At 49.1% G+C, this 25,458-nt stretch overlaps 4 protein-coding genes across 4 annotated transcripts; 1 reads left to right on the forward strand and 3 right to left on the reverse strand.

Moving 5' to 3' along the window:
* Window positions 1-1,033: 1,033 nt before the first annotated feature.
* Window positions 1,034-13,628, reverse strand: LOC310675726 (olfactory receptor 52B2-like). The gene is made up of 3 exons (XM_083436764.1): window positions 13,514-13,628; window positions 9,597-11,421; window positions 1,034-1,206 (listed from the first exon to the last, which is right to left on the reverse strand). Exon 2 carries the CDS (start codon window positions 11,375-11,377, stop codon window positions 10,421-10,423), a length of 957 nt encoding a protein of 318 aa, XP_083292890.1. The 5' UTR covers window positions 11,378-11,421; window positions 13,514-13,628; the 3' UTR covers window positions 1,034-1,206; window positions 9,597-10,420.
* Window positions 3,480-5,277, reverse strand: LOC310675626 (ubiquilin-1-like). The gene has a single exon (XM_083436586.1). The coding sequence runs from the start codon at window positions 5,107-5,109 to the stop codon at window positions 3,601-3,603; it is 1,509 nt and encodes a 502-aa protein (XP_083292712.1). The 5' UTR covers window positions 5,110-5,277; the 3' UTR covers window positions 3,480-3,600.
* Window positions 13,629-15,347: 1,719 nt separating the features above from the next.
* Window positions 15,348-16,442, reverse strand: LOC310675729 (olfactory receptor 52B2-like). Its single transcript, XM_083436767.1, has one exon. The coding sequence runs from the start codon at window positions 16,410-16,412 to the stop codon at window positions 15,459-15,461; it is 954 nt and encodes a 317-aa protein (XP_083292893.1). The 5' UTR covers window positions 16,413-16,442; the 3' UTR covers window positions 15,348-15,458.
* A 3,486-nt stretch (window positions 16,443-19,928) lies between these two features.
* On the forward strand, window positions 19,929-25,071 carry LOC310675630 (olfactomedin-4-like). The gene is made up of 6 exons (XM_083436593.1): window positions 19,929-20,042; window positions 20,883-20,963; window positions 21,401-21,553; window positions 22,704-22,916; window positions 23,207-23,348; window positions 24,136-25,071. The coding sequence occupies exons 1-6, from the start codon at window positions 19,950-19,952 to the stop codon at window positions 24,930-24,932; spliced, it is 1,479 nt and encodes a 492-aa protein (XP_083292719.1). The 5' UTR covers window positions 19,929-19,949; the 3' UTR covers window positions 24,933-25,071.
* Window positions 25,072-25,458: the final 387 nt, after the last annotated feature.

Here is a 25,458-nt window from a genome sequence, read left to right on the forward strand (position 1 = left end):
TTTGAAGAGGGTGCACCTGGCAGCAGTGCCAGGTTGCAAGCAATAGGTTGCAAGTTTAATGCATATACCTCTTTAATTCCCCCATAATTTTCATCTGACATTGGACTTCCCTTCTGTGGTTCCCCGTATTTTCTAATATTGCTGCATATGATAACTTGTTCTGCAGCCTGTCCTCACCATACTATTCCAAAAGTCATCATTTACTGCTGCTCCTTATTCAAATCCTACTTGTGTCTTTATATGTTTACAATCATAGAATCATAGAATCATAGAATCATAGAGTTGGAAGAGACCACAAGGGTCATCGAGTCCAACCCCCTGCCAAGCAGGAAACACCATCAGAGCACTCCTGACATATGGTTGTCAAGCCTCTGCTTAAAGACCTCCAAAGAAGGAGACTCCACCACACTCCTTGGCAGCAAATTCCACTGTCGAACAGCTCTTACTGTCAGGAAGTTCTTCCTAATGTTTAGGTGGAATCTTCTTTCTTGTAGTTTGTATCCATTGCTCCGTGTCCGCTTCTCTGGAGCAGCAGAAAACAACCTTTCTCCCTCCTCTATGTGACATCCTTTTATATATTTGAACATGGCTATCATATCACCCCTTAACCTCCTCTTCTCCAGGCTAAACATGCCCAGCTCCCTTAGCCGATCCTCATAAGGCATTGTTTCCAGGCCTTTGACCATTTTGGTTGCCCTCCTCTGTACACGTTCTAGTTTGTCAGTGTCCTTCTTAAACTGTGGTGCCCAGAACTGGACACAGTACTCCAGGTGAGGTCTGACCAGAGCAGAATACAGTGGCACTATAACTTCCCTTGATCTAGATGCTATACTCCTATTGATGCAGCCCAGAATTGCATTGGCTTTTTTAGCTGCCGCGTCACACTGTTGGCTCATGTTAAGTTTGTGGTCAACCAAGACTCCTAGATCCTTTTCACATGTACTGCTCTCAAGCCAGGTGTCACCCATCTTGTATTTGTGCCTCTCATTTTTTTTGCCCAAGTGCAATACTTTACATTTCTCCCTGTTAAAATTCATCTTGTTTGTTTTGGCCCAGTTCTCTAATCTGTCAAGGTTGTTTTTAATAGCTTTTTAAACATTCTGCAAATGGTTTCCAGTCCTCCTTAAAACCTGCCTTTTCTGGATCTCTAATTTCACTGGGCAACAATGTCAAGGGCCCTGCCAGATAAGTCCTTCCTAGTCCAAGCTGCCCCTCCTAACCCCTTCAGCACCCCCGTCCAACAGATTTGAACCACACCTGCCCCAGATATTTTACCCAGCTCCTCTTTGGAAGGCAGCAGCAAGAACCGGCTCTGTGTAAAGTTCTCACCTGCCTTTAGCTCCAGCAAGCAGAGAAGCTCAGAGATGGGATTTGGGTCCCCCAGGCAGCAGCAGAGACAGGCATTTGAAGGAGGCAGGACTCCCAAGGAGCTGAGGGACTTGGGCTGCCTCGTGTCTCCTTGGGAGTCCTGAGGGGGCTTTGGAGGCAGGTGCTGGTGCTGGTGGAGGAGGAGGGACCTCCTGGGACCCACGTTTCTCAGGCTCAGGGGGAATTTTCAAAAGGCAAGGAGAGCATAACCCTTGGTTTGCTCTGGGAGGCTAAACAATCTTTTCTTCTGTTGCACAGAGCTCTCAGTAAAGAACTTGCATTGTAGTCAGGTCCCAGTCCCACCTGCGCCTTGGGTTCAAGAGAGTCTGGGATTCCCCCAGACATTCTCGGTGGGCATGTTTCCCTACATGCAAACTCTGTGGCCCAAGAACCCCACCCTTGGCTCAGTGGGCTTCACAGCTAGCCATGGATTTGAACCAGGGTATTTCCCCATTTGCAGAGAATCAGAGACTCAACTTGTAGAGTTGGAAGGGACCCCTAGAGTCATCTAGTCCAACCCCCAGCAATGCAGGAATCTCAGCTAAAGCATCCATGACAGATGGCCATCCAACCTCTGCTTATAAACCTCCAAGGAAGGAGAGCCCACCACCTCCCAAGGGAGACTGTCTCACTGTTGAGCAGCTCTTACTGTCAGAAAGTTCTTCCTGATGTATCTTCAGAACCTCCTTTGTTGTAATTTGAATCCATCGGTTCAAGCTTGCTCCACCCGCCATGTGGAAGCCCTTCAGCCTACAGCAGTACCTCAGGTTGCAGATGCTTCAGGTGACAGACGCTTCAGGTTACAGACTCCGCTAACCCAGAAACAGTACCTCAGGTTAAGAACTTTGCTTCAGGATGAGAACAGAAATCGCATGGCGGCAGCGGGAGGCCCCATTAGCTAAAGTGGTGCTTCAGGTTAAGAACAGTTTCAGGTTAAGAAGGGACCTCCAGAAAGAATTAAGTTCTTAACCCAAGGTACCACTGTATTTGAAGATGGCTATCACGTCAATTCACTGTCTTTCCTTCTCCATCTCCATCCTTTGTCCCACAGTGTCCACCTCGATCTCCAGAGCAGCCTTGAAGCCATAGGGATTCACAGCTCCTAGGAGCACTTTTGCCCCCCGGGGGTTTTTTGGCCACTGAGAAGAGGCTGCTGGACTAGATGGTCCCCTCTTTGGCCTGGCCCAGCAGGTACTTTCCACTGCTTGATCATTGTTGTTGTTGTTCTTAAACCCACCCTCAAAGCATTTTACAAAAAGATGAAACAAGGAAATCAAGAACAAATTGCAGCCATACCATATCCCCCAACATTCATCAGATGAAAATAGGGACATTTCTCACACACACCCCAATGTCCCTCATTGATGTCCCATTTTTGTGACCCCCCCCCCAAGCATTTCCTATCTGGAGGACGCTTGCAAGCATTCCCTCCCCCCACAAGTAGGACACCCTCCAGCGTCCTGAGAAAACCCATTGATCCCAATTTTATTCTTTGGTAGATTTGCAAAAAGAAAAACACACACAGTTAATAAATTTAGATGCAGACACACAAATCTTTTCTTTTCTTTTCTTTTTTAAAAAAGTCAACACTCCTTGTGCTCCACTCCCCATTTCTTTACCCCCAGAGTGGCTCTGCCTGCATCGCAGAGCTAGCGCATCATGCAGGTGGGGCCTTGGCAGTGGTGGCCTCTCTTCATCCTCACCAGCTCTTCAGCAGCTGCCATGAGCAGCCCAAGGGAGGAGAGGCCATGGAGAGACAATGGGATGCTCCTTTGCCACCACTCAGGGAAAATGCCGGCTCACCACAAACTCAGTGGTGGCAGCACTGGCAGGGGGAATAGGGACACTCTGGGAACCAATCAGAAGCTGGGATGGCTTCTGCATACCTGAAGGAGCATCTCCACCCCCACCGTCCAGCTCGGACACTGAGATCCAGTGCTGAGGGCCTTCTGGTGGTTCCCTCATTGCGAGAAGTGAGGTTACAGGGAACCAGGCAGAGGGCCTTCTCGGTAGTGGCACCCGCCCTGTGGAATGCCCTCCCTTCAGATGTCCCTGGGAAATGGGGGCGCTTGGAGGGTATGCCTACCAACAGAGGAGCCAACAGAGGAGACTTTTTGAAAGATTTAAAGCCTTTTAATCACAAACCATGTAATCCACGCCTTTGCAGAGCTCCAGCATCGGCACAGCAGCTGCAGGAGCCCAGCCTCGGCTCAGCTTCCGCCCTCTTCCGCCTCAGAGTTTGTACGTCCGCTTCTGCTTGGAAGACGGCTGCGCGGACGAGCCCCGCAGGCGGCTGGCGGTCTTCACGCCAGCTAAGAAGTCAGCGCCCACCAGAGTCTCCAAGATCTGCTGGGCAGTGACATCCTGGCGCCCCACCCTCGAGACGGGGGGCACGACGTCGCAGAGGGAAGTGATGGAGTGCGCCCTCCGCGCGGGCCGCTCGGATCTTCCTCGCCTCTCTGTCCCCGGCTCGTCTGTGGCCAGTGCCTGCAGCCTCTGCTGGATTTCTACCAGCCCCTGGATCTCCTTGGGGCTCCAATTGGCCAACAGAATGTCTGTGTTTTGAATCTGCTGGAGGAGGTCTGGGACCTGCGGGGCCGCCTGCCCCCGGGGGCTCCTGGACACGGAGGTGTTCCTGCGGACCATCTTGGCCACCACCTCCGGGGTGTGGCTGCTCCTGGAGGAGCTGCTAGATGCGAGGTTCTGCATCAGATGCTTTATGATTTGGTGGAGGAGGTTCTTCACGGCTGCCGAGGCGAGTTGCCCTGTCTCTCCCCTGAAGGCGCCGCTTTCCCCGTTGCTCTGATCGTTGCCGTTGGGTGCCGGGTTCTGGGCGCCAGGCTTTGGAGGCCAAGTTCTGGGAGAAGGCAGCCTCTCCCGGGCCCTCTCAAGCCTTTCGCCGTGGTCAAAGGTGGGTGGGTGGCCCCCCAGGGATCCTGGCGAGGGGCTTGCCCCGCACCGCTTTGGAATGGCCTTCTGCCCTAGTCCTCTCTGTGCCTCAGGGAACGCACCCTGAAGGACACTGTTGTTGTCTCCACCAGGGACGCTTCCAGGGCAAGTGGTGGCCTGGGGAGGTGATTTGATGAACTCCTTCACAACCGCTGGGTTCCTTGCCAGTTCCACCACCAACCTCATTCCTTCTGGGGAGCTGAAGACGTGACTGATCTCAGGGGCCTTCTGCATCACCTGCCGCACCTGCGGGTTGCTGGTGACCAGCTCCTTCATCAGGTCAGGGCTGGAGAGCTTGCTCTGGATGAAGGGGTTCTCCAGCAGTTGCACCATCATGTCTGGGTTGGACATAAGCTGGCTCTGGAACTCTGAAAAGTTGGCTGTGTTGAGGCCCAGGCTGGCGGTCAGCTCCCGGAGGCCATCGCTGGCAAAAGCGTCTTCCCGAGGAGGCTTCTGATCTGGGGCAGTGCTGGTAGGGCTGGCGGAAGCCTGTCGGGACAGGCGCCCCCGGGGAGACCGGACAACCACGTGGACTGTTGCGTCGTAGTCTAGGTGGACGCCATGCTGGCCAAGGGTCTTGTGATCTTTCAAGATCCTTCCGACATACACCAGCACAACTTGGTCAGGAGAAGAGGAGAAGTGCCTGGCGACGTGTTCTTTGAATTCTCGGACCAACATCTCCCTGTGGACCAGAAACTCTTCCTTCTGCCACGGAGTCTTCACGATGATCCGAACAACTTGGGGCTCAGCGGCTCTGAGGTCAACCCCCGGGATTCTCTGGCTTTCGACCATAATGCTGCCAAGATTTGAGAGCAAGAAGCAAAGACCAAAGTCAGGCTTGGCTTCTCATCGCACTCCAAAGTGGTCCTGCCTTCTTTCCTCTGTCACCACGCAAGCTGTGGGGTCCCTCTTCTCGACACCCCCTCCCTCCCCCAGCCCAGAGGCCCTACACAACCTTCTGGTGTGGAACCCGTGATTTGTGATGTCAGCGCTGAGGTCGCTAGGTGCAACTGCCCTTGGTCCAGTGACCCAAGAGGGACTCTGTGGCCCAACTCAGCCCAGAATTCCTCCCCGCCCCCCATATAATTTTAACTGGAGTTTTAGCATTCCTTATTTTCCGTCTGTAAATCAATCCTTTTCTTACAATGCTACAGTTTACAGAAGGAAAATAAGGAAGAGCAGTGAGAGAAAGATGATACAGAGAAGGGCCACCAAGATGACCAAAGGTCTGGAGACCAAGCCTTGTGAGGGAGCAGGTTTAGCCTGGAGAAGAGGAGGCTGAGAAGGGATATGAGAGCCACCTTAAAATATCTTAAGGGCTGTCACATGAAGGAGGGAGGAAGCTTGTTTCTCCTGCTCTAGAGCGTAGGACTGGAACCAACAGATTCAAGAAAGGAGATTTTGACTAAACCTGAGGAAGAACTTTCCAACAATTAGAGCTGGGGAAAGGACTCCCTTGGGAAGTTACGGACTCTCCTTCCTTGGAGGTTTTGAAGCAGAGGTTGGATGGCCACAGTCATTATTGTGATTCCTGCACTGCAGGAGGTTGGACTAGATGACATTTGGTGTATCTCCCAACCCTACATTTCTATGATTTTACGCAGCATCAGTGCAGACATGGAGTATGACATGCAGCATGAGTGCAGCAGGGTACTTTTGAGGATGAGCAAATATTTCTACATATTTGGAAAAGAAAACACTGCAGCAACTGCCAGGATGTTGAACACAAGGTGGATGAAACAGAAATGTCAACCCTAATTCCCTCGCTTCCTTATCATGTGGACACCATATGGACAGAGATGCAAAGGGCTTAGGACTGCAATACCCCCCAAGGGCCACCTCTCCCCACGAGAACTGACCTGGACCCCGTGATCATCAGCTGAGACTCTTCCTCATGCGCTTCCCCCACAAGGGGTCCAGAGGGTGGCAACATGAGAACGGGGCCTTTTCTGCAGTGGCTCCCCACTGGAGGAATGCTCTCCCCAGGGAGGCTCACCTGGTGCCTTTGTTACATATCTTTAGGTGCCAGGAGAAAACCAGGCCTTGGGCTCATTAACATTCTATGGCCTTTTACGTGTGTTTGTGGGAGAGGGTTGTTGGTTTGTGTTTGTTTTATTATGTATTTTGTCTTCTCGTTTTCTATTTTTATGCTGTGATCTGTCCTGTGTCCTTTGGAGGAAAAACAGTATTTAATTACTAAATAGAATAAAATAAAACACAATAAAAACAGATAAAATAAAAGAGCATGGGTGCATTGCATCTTATTGGTTATATTTTCATGTAGCCCACACTTTAGCATAAGCTGAAGGGCCCATCCATACATCCATCCATTTGATTCCAGTCCAGAATTCCCCCCTCGCCTTCCCCAAAGTTTCCCACCACATCCAAAATGACCGTTGTGAAGAACCTCCTGAAACTAAAACCCAAGCCAACCTGCTGCTGTTGAATGCACTGCCAAGGTCCTTTTCAGAGTTAGCAATGGACATACTCAACTGTTACAACCGGAGTTTCCCTTTTGCAAAGCACCCTTCACAGGAAATACTCCCTGGGATTATCTGGGGGGAGTCATGTGCTTTCAATATGCGCTGAATGTGCTTTGAATGTAGAGTGTGGGTCCGCCCAGAAAATCACCCGGCTACCGATTTGACATTAGAAACTGCCTTGTCTTGAGTCACCACGCGGGTTGCGCTGTGGGCTAAACCACAGAGCCTAGGGCAGGTGTCAGCAAACTTTTTCTTTCTTTCTTTTTTTTTTTTTTGAATAAATTTTTATTAGTTTTCCATACAATTATACATTTTTATCCAAATTTCAACAAATTGTCTCTTTTTGAACTTCCTCCAGCGTCTCTGACAATCATCCATGTTTATATCTTTAATACACATTCCCTTCATTCGTATTGCCATTAAACTTCCCTTCCCCTTCTATTTCTTATTAACAATACGTCTCTGTTTTTACAGTGCCTCTTGAAATCCCACTAGCGTTGTTTTCACATCACATACATTTTTCAGATAATCTACGAACTTTCCCCAGTCTTCGATGAACTTTTGATCTCTGGTGTATCTAATTTTCCCAGTTAGTTTGTCCAATTCCGTATAGTCCGTCACTTTCATTCTCCATTCTTCTATCGTCGGTATTTCCTCTTGTTTCCATTTCTGGGCCAACAGGATTCTGGCTGCCGTAACTGCATATTGGAAAAGTTTACAGTCTTTTCTTCTTATTTCCTTTCCTGTAATCCCTAGAAGAAAAGCCTCTGGTTTTTTTACAAAAGTGTATCTTAACATCTTTTTCATTTCATTATAAATCACTTCCCAAAAGCTTTTCACTTTCTTATATTCCCACCACAAATGAAAGAATGTTCCTTCTTTTTCTTTACATTCCCAACATTTGTTGCATGTCTTATACATCTTTGCTAACTTTACAGGTGTAATGTACCATCTATAAAACATTTTCATAACATTTTCTTTCAGTGCCGTACATGCAGTGAATTTTACATTCTCTTTCCACAGTTTTTCCCAATCATCAAATTGAATGTTATACCCAAAATCTTTGGCCCATTGTATCATTACCGATTTAACCTCTTCATCTTTCGTATGCCATTCCAACAATATCTTATACATTTTTGACAAAGTTTTGCATTCATTGTTTATTATATCTGTTTGGAACTTAGAATCTTTTTCTATGTAACCACTTTCTTTTAGATCTTTTTTAAACATTTCATTTACCTGGAAATAATGCAACCAATCATATACATAATCTTTTACTTGTTCATATGGTTTCAATTTCCATTTTCCTCCTTCTTTAATTACCAATTCTCCATATGTACTCCATTTACCTCTCATGTTAATTTTCTTAACACTCATAACCTCCAACGGAGATAGCCAATGTGGAACTTTTGGTTCCAATAAATTTTTATATCTATCCCATATTTCTATTAACAAACTCCTGAAAATGTGGTTTCCAAAACCTTTATGAACTTTCTTCTTATCACACCATAAATATGCGTGCCAACCAAATCTGTTATCAAAACCTTCAAGATCTAATAGCTCCTTGTTTTCTAATTTGATCCATTCCTTTAGCCAACATAGGCATGCTGCTTCATAATATAATTTCATATCTGGTAGGGCGAAGCCTCCTCTTTCTTTTACATCTGTCAATAACTTAAATTTTATTCTTGGCTTCTTCCCCTGCCAGATATACCTTGAAATCACTCTTTGCCATTCTTTTAAAATTCCTATGCCCTTTATAATGGGTATAGTCTGAAATATAAATAACATTTTTGGCAGTACGCTCATCTTTATCGTAGAAATTCTTCCCCAAAAGGATAATTTCATTCTACCCCACACCTCCAGATCATTCTTTATTCCCTTCCAAACCGGAATATAGTTATTTTGATACAAATCGATATTTTTGGGCAAACTTTTTCAACACGGAGCAAGTCCACTGTCCCTCAGACCTTGTGGGGGGCCAGACTATATTTTTTTTTGGGGGGGGGATGAACAAATTCCTATGCCCCACAAATAACCCAGAGATACATTTTAAATAAAAGCACACATTCCACTCATGTAAAAACACGCTGATTCCCAGACTGTCCACGGACCGGATTCAGAAGACAATTGGGCCAGATCCGGCCCCTGGGCCTTAGTTTGCCTACCCATGGCCTAGGGCTTGCTGATCAGAAGGTTGGCGGTTCAAATCCAGCAACGGGGTGAGCTCCCATTGTTCGGTCCCTGCTCCTGCCAAACTAGCAGTTCGAAAGCACGTCAAAGTGCAAGTAGATAAATAGGTACTACTCTGGCGGGAAGGTAAACGGTGTTTCCTTGCACTGCTCTGGTTCACCAGAAGTGGCTAAGTCATGCTGGCCACATGACCCGGAAGCTGTCTGCAGACAAATGCTGGCTCCCTTGGCCAGTAAAGTGAGATGAGCGCCATAACCCCAGAGTCTTCCGTAACTGGACCTAATGGTCAGGGGTCCCTTTACCTTTACCTTTACCTTTACCTTTACCTTCTCTTGAGTCCAACCATTGTTCCTTCTGCTGCAGCAACTGGAAGTGGCTGTCATGGGTTTCAGCCTGGAGGTGCCCATGGGAATTGAAACTGGGACCTTCATATATATATATATATATATATATATATACACACACACACACACATATATATATATATACACACACACACATATATATATACACACACACATATATATATATACACACACACATATATATAATATTTTTATTAAATTTTCAACAAAAATAACAAAAACACACAATAACCAATACAATAACAACCACAAAGAAAATTGTACACAAAAAAAAGTCAAATCCATAAAATGGGATTATCTGAACCCTGTGACTTCCCCCACCCCACCCCCCGTTCCTTAAGTTTTCTACATTCCAAGCAGGTGCTCTACCACTTAACAACGAAGCTTCCCAATTCCAACGGGACTTTCAGTATCGCCGGCTCAGGGCTGTGTCCCATTCTGTTCTCACAGTGGCTGGCCAGATGTCCTAATGAGAAGCCATCAAACAGGATCTGAGGACAGAGACCCTGTGGCTTCTAGCAACCAGTATTCAGAAGCATTGGTGCCTCTGATTGTGCAAGCAGAGCGGAGCCATTGATACCCCTCTCCTCTGCGAATTTGTTTAATCCTCTTATAGGTTGGTGGTCATCATCTTGTGGGTGTGAGTTCCACAGTTTAACTCTGCGTGGAAAAGTCATTTCTTTTATCTGCCATGAATCTTCCAGCATTCAGCTTTATTAGGTCTCCATCATGTTAGGTGAGAGGGAGAAAAATGTTTCTCTATCCATTTTCTCCACGCCAATTACAATTTTATCATGGCACCTCTTCGCTTTCGTAAACTAAAAAGTCACAAAAGTTGCTCCATTTCCTTGTTGGGGAGTCATTTCACTCCTTGATCATTTTGGTTGCCCTTTTCTGAACTTTCCCCAGCTCTATGAAACTGAGAGCAGAGAGCCAGGTAAGAATTGCACCTTAGCTTCCTGCTCACCCCATTTCTCAGCAGCCCACCTTCCTTCTCTCATGAAGGAGGGTCTCCATATCTCAGGCAACCTTCTGCAAAGGTTCAGGGGGGGCTGATGCCTTCTAGCAGCACCTCCACCTCCCTGTCCGCGAGAACACGTGGGTGACTCGCTCCCGTATCTGCCTCGTTCTCACCCCATAGATGATGGGGTTGAGCATGGGAGGAACAATGACATAGAGGTTGGCCAGCAGGATGTGGATGCAGCTGGGGATGTTGTGGCCAAAGCGGTGGGTGAGGAAGGAGAAGAAGGCAGGCATGTAGAACATCAGGATGATGCAGATGTGGGAGCCGCAGGTGCGGAGAGCCTTGAGGCGGGCCTCCTTGGAGGAGAGCTGGAAGACGGCCCTGAGGATCAAGCCGTATGACAAGGCAATGAGCACCACGTCCACCCCTGAGGACAGGAGGGTCGTCGTGAAGCCGTACCAGATGTTGATGGTAATGTCTCCGCAGGCCAGGCGGGCAATGCCCATGTGTTCGCAATAGGTGTGCTGCATGGTGCTGTGGCCACAGTAGGGCAACCTCTTGAGGAGGAAGATGGGTGGGGACATGATGCACAGCCCCCTGACCACGGCCGCCAGGGCCACCTTCCCAATCACCGACGGGGTCAGGATGGCCATGTAGCGCAGTGGGTCGCAGATGGCAACATAGCGGTCAAAGGCCATGGCCAGCAGGATGGTGGACTCCGCGATGAAGCTGAAGTGGGTGAAGAACATCTGGGCAATGCAGGCGTCGAAGGAGATCTTCCTGGAGCCGAACCAGAAGATGGCCAGCATCTCGGGCACAGTGACCGTGGACAGCAGGAGGTCCGACACAGAGAGCATGGCCAGGAAGAGGCACATGGGCTGGCGAAGGCTGTGATCCGTGGCAATGAGGAAGAGGAGGAACGAGTTCCCCAGGAGGGCCACGACGTACATGAGGCAGAAGGGGACAGAAATCCACACATGGGATTCCTCCATGCCGGGGATGCCGGTCAGGACAAACGTGACGGGGTCAAAGCTGCTGTCATTGAGAGCAGCCATGATGACGGGAGGCGAAAGGTCTTCTCTGCTGGTGTCTCCTGCTCCTAGGGAGAGAGAAAGATGACAAAATCAATAGCCCACAGGACCACATCAAGGAAGTAATAGCACCACTGGAGTGTAAGCAGTAACAGTGGGAAAGAGAAGCAGCACCTTGAAGGGGTGTGTGTGTGTGTGTGTGTGTGTGTGTGTGTGTGTGTAATGCAAATCTTTAAATCTGTGTTAAATTTGAATGAATTTGTTGTGAATTTCTTAACAAAACTGGAAAACTAATAAAAATTATTTGGTAAAAAAAAAAAGGTAACAGCACTCCTGTATTCTGCCTTGGTGAGGCCCCACCTGGACTCTGGTGTCCAGTTCTGGGCACCCCAGTTTCAGAAGGATATTTTCAAGCTGTGCAGAGGAGGGCAACCAGATGATCCAAGGTCTGGAGACCAAGCCTTATGAGGAACGGTTCAGGGATTTGGGGATGTTTAGCCTGGAAAAAAGGGAGACTGAGAGGTGATAAGAAAGCCATCTTCAAATATCTGAAGGGCTATCGCCTGGAAGATGGAACAAACTTGGATTTTTGCTGTTCTGGAGGGCAGGGCCCAAACTAATGGATCTAAATGACAAGGAAGGAGATTCTGGCTAAACATTTGGAAGAACTTTTTGACTGTCAAAGCCTATTGGCAGTGGAATGGGCTCCCTTGGGAGGTTGTGGGCTCTCGTTCTTTGGTGGCTTTTAAGCAGAGGTTGGATGGTCACCTGCATTGCAGGGGGTTGGACTGAATGACCCTTGGTGTCCCTTTCAACCCTACAATTCTATGATTCTGTTACTCTCTTCCAGCAAGCCAAATTGGTACATCTGTGGAAAGCCAGTATGAAGAGCTCCCTGATCCTGATTGTTCGAAGCTACAACAAGGGTTTGTTTGATAGCTGCGCCTTTGACCTTTCCACACCTTTTCTGGGCTCTCTGGGTGCTTTGTAATTCCCCATCTGCTGCTTCTGGCCCCAGTGATAGACACAGGCACAGCCTGTTGTTACAGCAGGAGGCAGAGGCAGCCTTTGGGCAAGCCTTTTGGAAGGGAGGGAGGGAAGGAGGGATGTCCAGAAAATAGAAACACAAGATGCATTTAGGTGTTCAGTTCCCTGCACAGCTTTTAAAAATGATTAACGAAATAATTATTTGGGTGCCCCAGGCTGTTCTAGACTTGTCCTGGAAACAGGGCAAAGGAACAAGTTCTGCACTCCCTGCCCTCTTACCTCCCAGTCACTGAGAGACACAAAGAATAAATCCTAGGAGCATTATAAGCCTCCCTGGGGGCCCCATGTTGTCGTCTTGGCCTGCTTCTCTGGGCGGCATCTAACTGGGTCTTTTTGGCCCAGCTGCCGGACTTCCCTGAGGTTCTCATGCAAGTAAGGCAAACTCTGCTTTCTCGATGAATTCAGCCAGGCTTGAGTCCAGTCCTTCACTCTACCCAGTGCCAGAAGGTGGCTTTGAATAGGTCTCTCCATAGCTCAGGAAGAACCCCATAACTGCACGTGACAAACAATGATGTTTTCATGGTCCTACATTCCACGCACAGAGCGGTCTCACAGAAGTTCGTTCCTGCCCTGAGTGTCCTCATCAGTTGGCAGCAGAGCCACAACGCGAAGGATCTTGGTGCCTCTGCACTGTCATTGCTCGGTGGGTGACCTTCACGGCCAAGTGGGGATCTGAACCCCGGTGTCCCAGGTCCCTGTCTCTCAGGGCCAAGCATTGTCTGCTCTCCATCTCGGGCCAGTCATCCTCTCTCCTCCAAACATAGGAATGTAGGAAGCTGACTGACAGGGAGTCAGCCTCTTGGTCCATCTAGCTCAGAGGAGTCCAACACACAGCCCAAGGGCCACATGTGGCCCTCAAGGCCTTTCTGTGGCCCTCAACAACATTTGGTGCCTTTCCAAAACCGGTAAGCAAGGCACTGGGCTTTGGGAAGGAAATGTGAGAGCTCTGCCAGCGTCCTGGGACCTCCACCATGCCTGCCAGAAAAACTGAGCCACATCCCTTCCCGTACCCACCTTGCAGGATTGCGGTGAGGATAGAACAAGCCCGAGGGGCAGCTGTTTAAGCACCTTGGGTTTTCTAGGCATGAAAGCAAAGCAACAAGCAGGACTTACTTTCAGGGTGGCTGCTCTTGAGTTCTCAGGGACTCTCCTTCGTGGGCGAAGGCCAGGTGGCTCGCCTTGAGCAGCAGGAGGTGAGGAAAACGCCTTTGCTAGGAAGAGAACGGGCAGAAAAGCCCCACCACCTCTGGGGAAGGAAGTAGCACTGTTCTCAATGCTTCCAGACTGGGAATTCCAGCAGGGGGGTGTGCTACAGGGAGCTCCCAGCTGCAGTGGGGCATCCAGGCTCCGAATTAAAGATTAACAGGACCTGTCTGAGCTCTTTCCTTCCTGCCTGCTGCTTAGGCGTTCGCATGCCAAGGGATGGGAGTCCTCCGCAGTGCCATGGAAACCTCTGCCCACCCACCCCCACCCTTGCCTTTCCCTGTCCATGCCAGCCCCTTCTCCCTAAGACTGCCAGCAGAGCCCTTTGCGATGGAGGGAGAGAGGAGAACCATCTGCTACCTGCTGCCAAGGACTGGCGAAAGAGGCGCAGCCTGCTTAGCAACTGGGAAAGCGGACGTCCAGGCAGGATACCTACATAAGAACCTAGGAGGAACCTAGGAGGCCAATGGTTCATCTAGTCCAGTACCCTGTTCTCAAAGTAACCAGGGTTGCCCCCGCTGGAACTCAGTTCTGGCCCCTCTCAGGTGGGTGCCATTGCCATTATAAGAGAACAAGGGAGAAGTTCGTGGTGGGTTCCGGCAGCTCTTTTCTGGGGGAAAATGCACAGGCAGTAACCCATGAGTTGCCCCCAGGGGGAAGCCCTCAGGCAGGTTTCAAGAGCCCTCTCCCTTCTTGTGTTTTCCAGCAACTGACATTCAGAAGCATCACTGCCTCCAACCAACAATAGCCCTTTCCACCTCCATGAATTTTGAAATGTGGTTGTGAAGAAGAGCAGAGGTCAGGGAGGGAGGGAGGGAGAGAGAGAGGGAGAGAGAGAGAGAGAGAGAGAGAGAGAGCAGGGAGAGTTATTGGCACGGGGTGATGGCAGGGTCATGCAGTGCCTTTGAGGGGTGCTGAGACCCTGCAGGTCCTGAATTTTCTGCCACGTGCCCCTTCAGCATTGCCCAGGGAGCTCCTCTTTAGTGCCACCTGTGTCTGCAGAACAGACACCATTCTGAGCATAGGTCAGCAAACTTTTTCAGCAGGGGTTTGGTCCACTGTCCCTCAGAGCTTGCAGGGGGGCGGACCATATTGGGGGGGGGATGAGCAAATTCCTATGCCCCACAAATAACCCAGAGATGCATTTTAAATAAAAGCACACATTCTACTCATGTAAAAACACGCTGGTTCCCGGACCATGCACGGGCCAGATTCAGAATGCGATTGGGCCGGATCCGGCCCCCGGACCTTAGTTTGCCTACCCATGGCATAGGATATGCAGTGTGGCGAACAGAGCTATTAGAAAAATGATCTCATAAGACCAAGGGGACAAGGGCACAAAAGGATCACTACCATTTTCATGTTATTGGGCATGATTTTATTGTACAAATGAAAATGAAGCACACAGGTGCGCCTTCAGCATATAATATGGTCTGGCTTGTACGAATGTGTCTTATCATCATCATAATTTTTGACCCATTACAATCTGACTCCTTCAGAGAAACAATTAGTAATGAAATAGCTGCAATAATAAGAGGAAACCAGTGGGTTATAATTTATCCAATTCAGATCTGAAGCGGGTTTCATGTATATACAAAAATTCGTTTATCCTACATTTTGTTGATTTTTTAATGTTGATTTTAGTTATAGCTTTTGCATTTTAAGCTGTCTTTCTATTGACAATTGCACCAAAAATTCAGCAAAACCCCGTGGTTTGTTGATACTGCAGATTGAGCAACATCCCAATTAAATTTCATTTCATTTATTTTATAAAATTTACACAGTGCTTGATTGAAAAACAACAACTACTACAGGCAAAAATAAAACAAAACAATTGAACACGTGCCTGGAATCCTCAGCGCCACTTCCCAGGCCGCCAGAGCAGCTGAACCAGGCACTCGCGGATCTGCTTGGTTTTCACCCCATAGACAATGGGGTTCAGCATAGGGGGCACAGTGACAAAGACGTTGGCCAGCAGGATGTGAGCGGGGCGAGGGATGCTGTTGGCTGCAAACCTGTACGCGAAGATGGAGAAGAAGGCTGGGACATAAAACATCAGGATGACACAGACATGGGAGCCACAGGTCCCCAGGGCTTTGGCCCGGGCGTCCCTGGACGGGAGGCGGAAGACGGCACGGAGGATCAAAGCGTATGAAACGGCGATCAAAACTGTGTCGACCCCCGTGGTCAAGAGAGCCACGGTCAGCCCATACCAGATGTTGAGTGTGATGTCGGCGCAGGCCAGCCTAACGATGCCCATGTGCTCACAGAAGGTGTGGGAAATGACGTTGCGGCCGCAGAAGGGCAGCCGCAGTAGGAGGAAGGTCAAGGAGGCCATCAGGCAGAAGGCCCTCACCACCGCAGCCACCAAGATCCTCACAATCCACGAGGGCGTCAGCACAGTGGTGTAGCGCAGCGGGTTGCAGATGGCAACGTACCGGTCGTACGCCATCGCCAGGAGAATGGCTGACTCGGCTACGAAAAGGAAGTGGATGATGAACATCTGGGTGACACAGGACCCAAAGGCGATCTCCTGGGCGTCGAACCAGAAGATGCCGAGGGTCTTGGGCATGGTGGTGGTGCACAGTGTCACGTCGGCCATGGCCAGCATGGCCAGGAAGAGGAACATGGGCTCGTGGAGGCTGCGCTCCTTGGCGATGACGAAGAGGAGGAGGCCGTTGCCCAGGAGAGCGAGGAGATACATGAAGCAGAAGGGAATGGAGATCCACATCTGAAATTCCTCCAGGCCTTCTACGCCAACCAGGATGCACTTGGCGATGGTGAAGCTGGAGCGATTGACAGCTGCCATGGCGGGGAGACGTTTCTCACTTGATGGCCCTGTGGAAATGGAAGGAAGTGCAAGCATCAGCCAGGTGAGCAGCCATTGCCTCCCCCTCCCCAGCAGCATCCAGCGCATGATCTGTAGACACACATTCACACATTCTGCTTCCACCCAGGTCCTCCCACTATTGAGCTGTGAGTCGGCTGAGGTACACTGGGAGGTCTGAGGCAGAGGAGACTGCAGAATGCCCCCTTGCTCAACCTTCCATTAGCTGCCATGTGTGGGATGTGACATAAGCAGTCAAATACAACATTTCCTGTTTGCCTAGAGTGGACTCACAGGGGGGATGTTGCTCCAGCCAGGAGGACTTCCTGTTACACCTGGTGTGGAGCATCCTTCCTTTGCATGTGACCAGGTAGGTGGACGTGACCCTTCCAGACCCCACAAACTTCCATCATGTTGCCTCTTCCTCATATTTGCTCTAAGCTAAGAAGTCCCAAACCCTCTTGCAACCTTTCCAAATATGGTAAGTTGTTGCCATATCTCCCGGATCATTTTCTTCACCCCTTTCTGGACCTTTTCCAACTTTGCAACCTCGTTTACGAGGGGAGGCGTCCAGATCTGTACACCCTACCGCCTTGCAAAGTAAATTCATAAAATGGCATTACAATAGCCTCCCCTTTATTTCCAACCCCTTTCCTTTGATCCAGTCACTCTGTTTGGATAAGAAGCAGATGAGAAGTGCACTTACGGCAAGTGCAGAACTCAAAGAAAAACAATATAAACTGTACCAGTTCCTTGGTGGAGATGGCCTACTGAGATGACCCAGGAAAGCTCTGGGTGGGGCTGAGCTTTTCCTGTTCTTCAAAGCTTCTCTGCTTACACAGAGGAGACTGGACAGCTGGCAGACAGTCTTCATGAGTCCAAACTCCTGAGGTCCAGCTAAACTGACAGCATCTGTGTTATCTCCCGCTTGGACGACTGCAGTGGGGCTACCTTTGAAGGTGACCTGGAAACTACAATTAATCCAGAATGTAGCAGCTAGACTGGTGACTGGGAGCGGCCACCGAGACCATATAACACCGGTCTTGAAAGACCTACATTGGCTCCCAGTACGTTTCTGGGCACAATTCAAAGTGCTGGTGCTGACCTTTAAAGCCCTAAACGGCCTTGGTCCAGTATACTGAAGGAGCGTCTCCACCCCCATCGTTCTGCCCGGACACTGAGGTCCAGCTCTGAGGGCCTTCTGGCGGTTCCCTCGCTGTGAGAAGCCAAGTTACAGAGAACCAGGCAAAGGGCCTTCTCGGTGGTGGTGCCGTCCTGTGGAACGCCCTCCCATCAGATGTCAAGGCAATAAACAACTATTTTACTTTTAAAAGACAACTGAAGGCAGCCCTGTTTAGGGAAGCTTTTAATGTCTGATGCTGTATTGTTTTTAATATTCGGTTGGAAGCCGCCCAGAGTGGCTGGGGAAACCCAGCCAGATGGGCGGGGTATTATTATTATTATTATTATTATTATTATTATTATTATTATTATTAAAGAGGAATCTGCTGGATCACCTTGTCCAGCCTCCTGTTCTCACAGTGGCCAACCAGATGCCCCAATGGGGAAGCAGGACCTGAGCACAAGAACAGATCTCCCTTCCTGGGGTTTCCAGCAACTGGCTGAAATTCAGGAGCATTTCTGCCTCTGACGGTGCCTAAGAGCCATTTATAGCTCTCCCCTCCTCCATGAATTTGCCTAATCTTCTTTTAAGGCCATCTAGGCAGGAGGCCATCACTGCCTCTTGTGAGAGGGAGATAAGAAGGAACTTATCTTATCTGTCCTGAATCCTCACCATCTTCTCTCCTGCCAATGCCCGTCCACTGGGAGTGTTTGCCTGCTTGCTCTTGCCAGGCGGTTCTGTCATTCCCCTTACCTCAGTCACCAAAAAGGCCATGCAACGTCTTCCTGCTTTTAGCAAGCATAAGGCAATCAACAGTCCGATCCGGGACTTTGCAGCCCTGATGGAAGATGGACCTCAAAGCGGCTTCTCCAGAGAACTTCATGAGAAAGCAGCCACTGAAGGTCAGCAAACGGGGGAAATTTATGTGTCTTCTTCCTCCTCCCTACCTCAGAGTCTCAGGAGGAGGTCTACAGGCAGTAGAAGTCCAGAGGGAGAGAGTCGGTTGCAGTAAATGAAAGGGCAGGGACATCATTTATCCCGAGAGCTTCAGGGCTGAGCAGGGATTTCAGCAGGAACTCCTATGTTCAAAAGCAACTGTAAAGGTAAAGGTAAAGGTACCCCTGCCCGTACGGGCCAGTCTTAACAGACTCTAGGGTTGTGCGCCCATCTCACTCAAAGAGGCCAAGGGCCAGCGCTGTCCGAAGACACTTCCGGGTCACGTGGCCAGCGTGACATCGCTGCTCTGGCGAGCCAGAGCCGCACACGGAAACACCGTTTACCTTCCCGCTAGTAAGCGGTCCCTATTTATCTACTTGCACCCAGGGGTGCTTTCGAACTGCTAGGTTGGCAGGCGCTGGGACCAAACAGCGGGAGCGCACCCCGCCGCGGGGATTCGAACCACCGAGCTTTCGATCGGCAAGTCCTAGGCTCTGAGGCTTTTACCCACAGCGCCACCCGTGTCCCCCCAAAAGCAACTGAGCATCCCCCAAAGAGGTCCCTACTCACTCTCCCCAGTTCTGCAAGTGAAGTCCAGAGCTACAGAACTGCTAGGTTTAATTATTTTCTTATTGCACACTAACACTTCTCTGCTTTAATGTGGGGGGGGGGGAATGAGCCAAGGTTCAGCTCCAGTTTCTGCTGCTTTCAAAACTGTGAGGAATACTAAGTTAAGGGTCAGAATTCAATCACACATCTCTGCCAAGACCTCACACCCTCCCTCTTGGCCAGGTTTGGGTTGTAGCAATTTCTTCTGGGAGACATTTTATTGCCCCCGCTGGCCATCTTGGATGGGCCCAGGTTGGCGTGGGGCATCTGAACCTGGGACAACCAAGTATTTCCTGGTGGGGGGCCCAGAATGTCACCTCCTAAGGAAAGGACAGGACAGAAGGACCTTGCCTGCTCTTCCACCGTCTCCCAGATTCCATGGACTTGCATTCTTGCCAATCCAGCACTTCCCAATACTCTCCTATCTTTTGGAGGTGCCACATTAAAGCTTGCTTTGTACCCCAACAGCTTGCAAATTTGTCACAAATTCTGCCACATACGCACACCTGAGATGTGGCCAAATCTCCTTCCCACTTGATAGAACAATGCAGTTGCCCAAACCACAGGAGAGCAGGAGGGCGGCCCTTGGGCAGAGTGCTGGAACCAGTTAGATCCTGTCAGATCTGGACGGTAGCATTGGCAGTGCACATAATTCCATGTGTCAATTTATGGCCGTCTATAAAATTTTGGACCCACCTACCACCTGCTAGCATTGTAACCTGCAGTGTTGACATAAGCACTATCTCAACAAGGAAACACTATTTATTGATTAGGGACAATCCCAGAAATGACTATAAATTAGCGGTTTGGTCTCCAGTTCCACAAGGCAACATCGGAGGACTGCGGAGAAGATGGGTGGCCCAACTTCAAGGTCCCTGCTCTTCCTCCTCATCCATGGCATCTGTGTGGCTAGCATGAGCACCAGCATTACCACAGAAAGTGAGGTAAGGAGAGGGTCCCATGCGTCATGCCAACAGGGACAAGGGGAGCGAGGAGACACAATAGCCAGAAAACAGGAAGGAGGCTGGAGACACAGAGACCTGCTTGTTCTGTGCTGGAGCCAAAGCTGTGACTGATGGGGAAGCAAGATCTGTTGAGGTGTTAATGCTGAGATTCCCCACTCCATCTTATACTCAGGTTGTATACATGTTTAAATAAAACCATATTTCCTAAAGACACCACTGTCTCCACCGACCAAATTTAGCTAAGCAACTGGAACCCCCTGGAGTCTTTCACTGCTCAGAGATTGAGGTGCTGTGTAAAAATAAACCAGAAGGTCTTAAAGCATCTAAGATTCTAAAACAAAAATGCTGCATGAACATGCAAGGTTTAAAAAGAAACCTGCAGTCCAGCAAGAAGTTCTTAGGGAGCCCTTGCTCACATCCTACTTTGGAACAAGACACTGGGTGGTAGTCAACTAAAAGAATGCAGGAGCAGAACTTCTTCCACTTGCACACTGGGACTTCCTCCCCTATTCTCTCCCCATGGGTGCCCCACACCATCCCCAGATATTCTCTGGAGTGTTGAAGGAACCCCCAGAACAGATTTAGGGGGTGCAGAGGGGGAGGGAAGAGAAGAAGTCCCATTGTACAGCAGCAGATGTTCTCATTGCCACATTGACTACCTTCCGTCATGTGTCACTATCACTGCCTTGCCACCCTGATCCATCCTCTGGCAATCTCCTGATTAGACTACCGCAATGTGCTGTGCGTGGGCTTCCCTTTGAAGACTGCTCAGAAACTTGAAATAACTTCCCATGTGGTCTTTGTGTTTTCCTCTGGTAGACACTGGTTACAGAAGCCCCATTTTCGAGCGTCTTTTCCCAACTGCCCAGCTGGAAAGTGACATCTACCGCTGCCTCCCAGGTAGGAAACAATCTTGCTGTTCAAACTTGTGTCTTACCTGAGGGCACAGAAAGATGGGTTGACGCTGAGGAGGTTCTGCCTTGAACTCTCATGAGAGTCAAGCAGAATCAGAAGCCATGGGCAGATAATTTTGGGAACGGTGAGCGGGGAACGAGAACGCCTGTCTTTCACAGGTTGAGTAGCACTGGTGAAATCAAGAAAAAACACTCTTGGTGGTTTGTGCAAACAAAACACCTTGGTTTCGCTTTGGGACAGCAAAAGCCACAGGTTGGTGGGAATCACAGGTGTGGGGAGACCTCTGCTTGTAGGCTTCCTGTTGGGGCCCCTGGTTGGCCACTGGGAGAAGAACAGGGTGCTGTGCTCAGGGGGCCTATTTGCCCTAGTCCAGCTGCAGAACTCCTTGGGTGTTCTTACCCTTGCCCTCCTTGCTCTTGCAGCTGGTCACACGTGTCAATGGCTCCGTGGACGATCGCGGGGTATGCCAATGCTCCGTGTTCCTGCCAGAAGACGCTTTCCCTGCCCAGCAGGTGGAGGCCCTCGAAAAGCTGGCAGGGTCGCTCTCGGAGAGGTTCAACAAGGAGCTTTCCAAGGTAAACGAGGACTTGATTTTAGGAATGAAGGCCTTGGGCCTTCTTAAAGACTAAATGCCAAGAAATTGGTATTCCATTCCCAATGAAACGTAGGAGGATGTAGTGCCATGTATATGATCAACACATTTTATCTTGAGCCCTGCATTGCAGGGGGTTGGGCTAGATGACCCTTGGGGTCCCTTCCAACTCTACAATTATATGATTAGCCAATAAAGCAAAACCTGCCACTGGGCATGACTTGCAGTTCTTTTCTCATATTCATATTTCTTGGGTTAATGTATCATTTGTTCATTCCTTCCCCATTCCTGCCCCCAGTTCTGCCCCAAACAAGACCATATTCTAGGGATGAAATAAATTATGCAAGTCAGGTAAAGGTAAAGGGACCCCTGACCATTAGGTCCAGTCGTGGCCGACTCTGGGGTTGCGGTGATCATCTCGTTCTGTAGGCCGAAGGAGCCGGCCTACAGCTTCCAGGTCATGTGGCCAGCATGCCTAAGCTGCTTCTAAGCACACAGAAATGCTGTTTACCTTCCCACCAGAGCGGTACCTATTTATCTACTTGCACTGCATGCTTTCGAACTGCTAGGTTGGCAGGAGCTGGGACTGAACAATGGAAGCTCACCCCATCACTGGAATTTGAACCGCCGACCTTCTGATTGGCAAGTCCTAGGCTCTGTGGTTTAACCCACAGCACCACCTGTGTCCCTAATTATGCAAGTCAAGTAGTTGGTTATTAAGATTAAGACAGCTTTGCTGGAGCAAGGGCTGCAGTCTGGAGCAGTTGTCACTCAAAACTAGACTGAATAGGTCAACTCTACGATCCCACCAGGACCCCTCTTTCTTTTGGAGAAACATCTGCCTCTTTCTGGAAGCAGACCTCTCTTCTCCTCTCCTTCCATATTTCCTCCATCCTCACCTTGACCACTTACTTTCATGACTTTTTACCTTATCTAGTTTGCCAGTCATGCTTAGCCTTGAACACCAGAGCAAAAGCAGCTCTCCTCGTGTGAAATCTTGAGAAAAGAAGGAGGGAGCTGCTTCAATTTAAGAGTGGGAGGAGAACATGAATGGGCCAGTTCAGTAAAGGGGGCGTTCATCAGTTCCTTCCCTTCTCTCCCTGCCTGGCTTCTCCTCCTCCCTCTTCCTGTAGGTGACCGAGTATATGAAGATTGTGGATGTCTATGGCCATAAGCTCTTCAACCTCACGCAACGGGTGGAGGAGATGCACAAGAGCCAAACCTCCTACACGGAGCTGGATTTCGAGGTCCTGAAGCTGGAGATCCAGGAGATGGAGAGTCTAGTGGTTCAGTTGAAGGCCTCCATGGGAGAGAGCAATGTGGTGGTCCAACAGCTCTATGTGGAGGTGAGGCTGGATCAGACAGACAGACAGACGGACAGATGGATAGGTTTTATCTTTTGGGAAATATAAAAGACCCAAATAGAGCATAGAAATGTTTTAAATAAAATAAAAGGGCACATCTTAGAAAGGCAGAAGGACATCAGTGTGCCTGCATTAATTCAGGTTGTCCCTGAGTTGACGAAGGGGGTTGCCAGTGGGGAATGGCCAGGAGACGGAGACAGGAGTTGCAGCCCAACAATATCAGGAGGGCAGCATGTTGGTCACCAGATCTGTATCCTTCCTTTTCTCTTCAGATTAAGAACATGAGCCTGATGGTGGCTCATCTGGAGAATCTGGACAAGAACAATGTCCTGGCCATCCGACGGGAGATCCTGGCCCTGAAGCTACGGCTGAAGGAATGTGAAGAGCCAGGCTCTGGTCAACTGGTTCCACCAGGTCAGCAGGGCTTCTAAGACAGTCTGTGGGAGACAGCGGAGGCCCTCAGCACTGCTTGGGACTTTGGGGTGGGGGAAGCCTGGGGATTGGAGCACATTCATTGGTCTCGTATGGCTGGTTTCTAGCTGCTTCCACAGTTCTTGGGTCATTGCATACCTAACTAAATTCTCCCCACGCCCCACCATAAACCATGGGTGAAGATCCTCTTCACAATTTCCTGGAATTTGCAAAGTGACAAAGTGTGCGTTGAACGAGCAGCTAATGGGAAGACATGCAAACCAGGGCAAATGATCCTGCACCATAAATAGGTTGTTTGAAGTTCTACATGGCGGAAGCATAATGTATGTGTCTGCAAGGATCTGGGCCTGTCATAGGGCATGATGGGCTTCCTTCGTGGAAAGAAGAGAGTCAGCATGAAGTGGGGGGAAAGGTGAAGGAAGTATGGGATGTTTGAGGTTTTTGACCAGTAATGCTGCCTTTCCTGTAAAGCGAGTTTCTTTTGGTTCCTTATTAAATGAGTTGCAATGACTTTGTCATTCCTATAAAAGCTGTTAACCTCTGAATGGCAGTAGAAACACCCTTTCCATCAGCTCAGAAGATTGCCTAGCTGGTGGGGTTTTCTCCAGCTCAATTGCATTGACTTAATCAGAAGAGTCTTGAAAACAGACTTCTTAAACCCTAGCAGACTTTTACCCTAAACCACAATGTGAAGGCTTAATGTTTCTCTCACCATGTTCATGTCTCCCAGTAGTTTCAAATCATCTTCTCTTTCTCTGTTTGGTTCTAGGCTTCTGCAACCACAGTGGCCTTGTGAACATCAGCAAGCCACACCTCCACAGCTGGAACTGGAGAGGGTCTAGCTACCGGTATGGTGTCTGGGGCAAAGGCTACTCTCCAGGCAGCCCTACAAGTGAAGCCTATTGGGTGGCCCCAATGTCTGATGAAAGGAACATGCAGACAATTGATCTTTACTCATCCTATGAAAACCTATTATTTTATGCACCATCTAAGAGACTTAGTCTATCTGGGCAAGGAAGTGGAGCAACAGTATACAAGAATTTCCTGTACTTTAATTACTACAACACCAATCAGATGTATAAATTAGATTTGAACTCTAACACTGTGGTTCTGAAAAGCACGATCACAGGGGCTGCCTACAACAACCGCTTTTCCTATGCAGGGATGGCTTGGCAAGATATAGACTTGGTTGTGGATGAAAGTGGGTTGTGGGCCATTTATTCCACAGAGGCAAACACAGGGAACATCGTGATTAGCAAGATAAACGAGGACACCCTCCAGATGCAGAAGACCTGGTTCACACGGCAGTACAAGCCGTCTGTGACAAGTGCCTTCATCATCTGTGGAGTCCTGTACGTCACTCGGTCTCTGAACACACAGCAAGAGGAGATCTTCTATACATTTGACACAAACACGGGGAAGGAGGGCCGGATTAGCATAGTGCTGGAGAAGCCTTTTGGTACAGTGCGGGGGGTTGACTACCACCCAACAGACCGCAGACTGTATCTGTACAATGATGGCTTCTTGGTTTCTTACAACCTGGTGTTCCAGCTAGCCTCTCCATGAAGGAAACACTACAGTTCTATGATTCTTAGCTTCCTTTTCTTTGCAATCTTCTCTGCTGACCAATCATGCCAATGATTACAATTAAAAAAAACCATCTAACAAGTGAAATGTGGATGTAAAATTGGATCAAATAAAAGTCCATTGTAACTGCAAAGATTAATGGTGTGTGTGTCCTTCAGGCATTGCAGTCATTGGGTCAACGAGTGTCAGTGTAGGCTGAGTCAAAAGTAAGTCCCGCTGAGTACACTGGGGTTTATTCCCAGGTATGTGGGTTGAGGATGGCAGCCTAGTTACATCTTACTAGCTTGAGCAGAATCTTAGGTTTCAGAGCATATACAGAGTTCCATGCAACACAAAGGTATTGAGAGAGACAGCATCTTTGGACTCTAGTTAGATGTTTCCTGGAAGGAAAGGTCCACGATTAAAGCCTCACAGATTTATGGGAATATGAGACTAGATGAATCTGGCCTTTTCCCCAAACCGACTGTGGTTTTGTCCAATGGTGAGTCACACCTGATTTCTGATG

This window comes from Podarcis tiliguerta (genome assembly GCF_965153285.1).
Source record: "Podarcis tiliguerta genome assembly, chromosome: 4".
Taxonomy (NCBI): domain Eukaryota; kingdom Metazoa; phylum Chordata; class Lepidosauria; order Squamata; family Lacertidae; genus Podarcis; species Podarcis tiliguerta.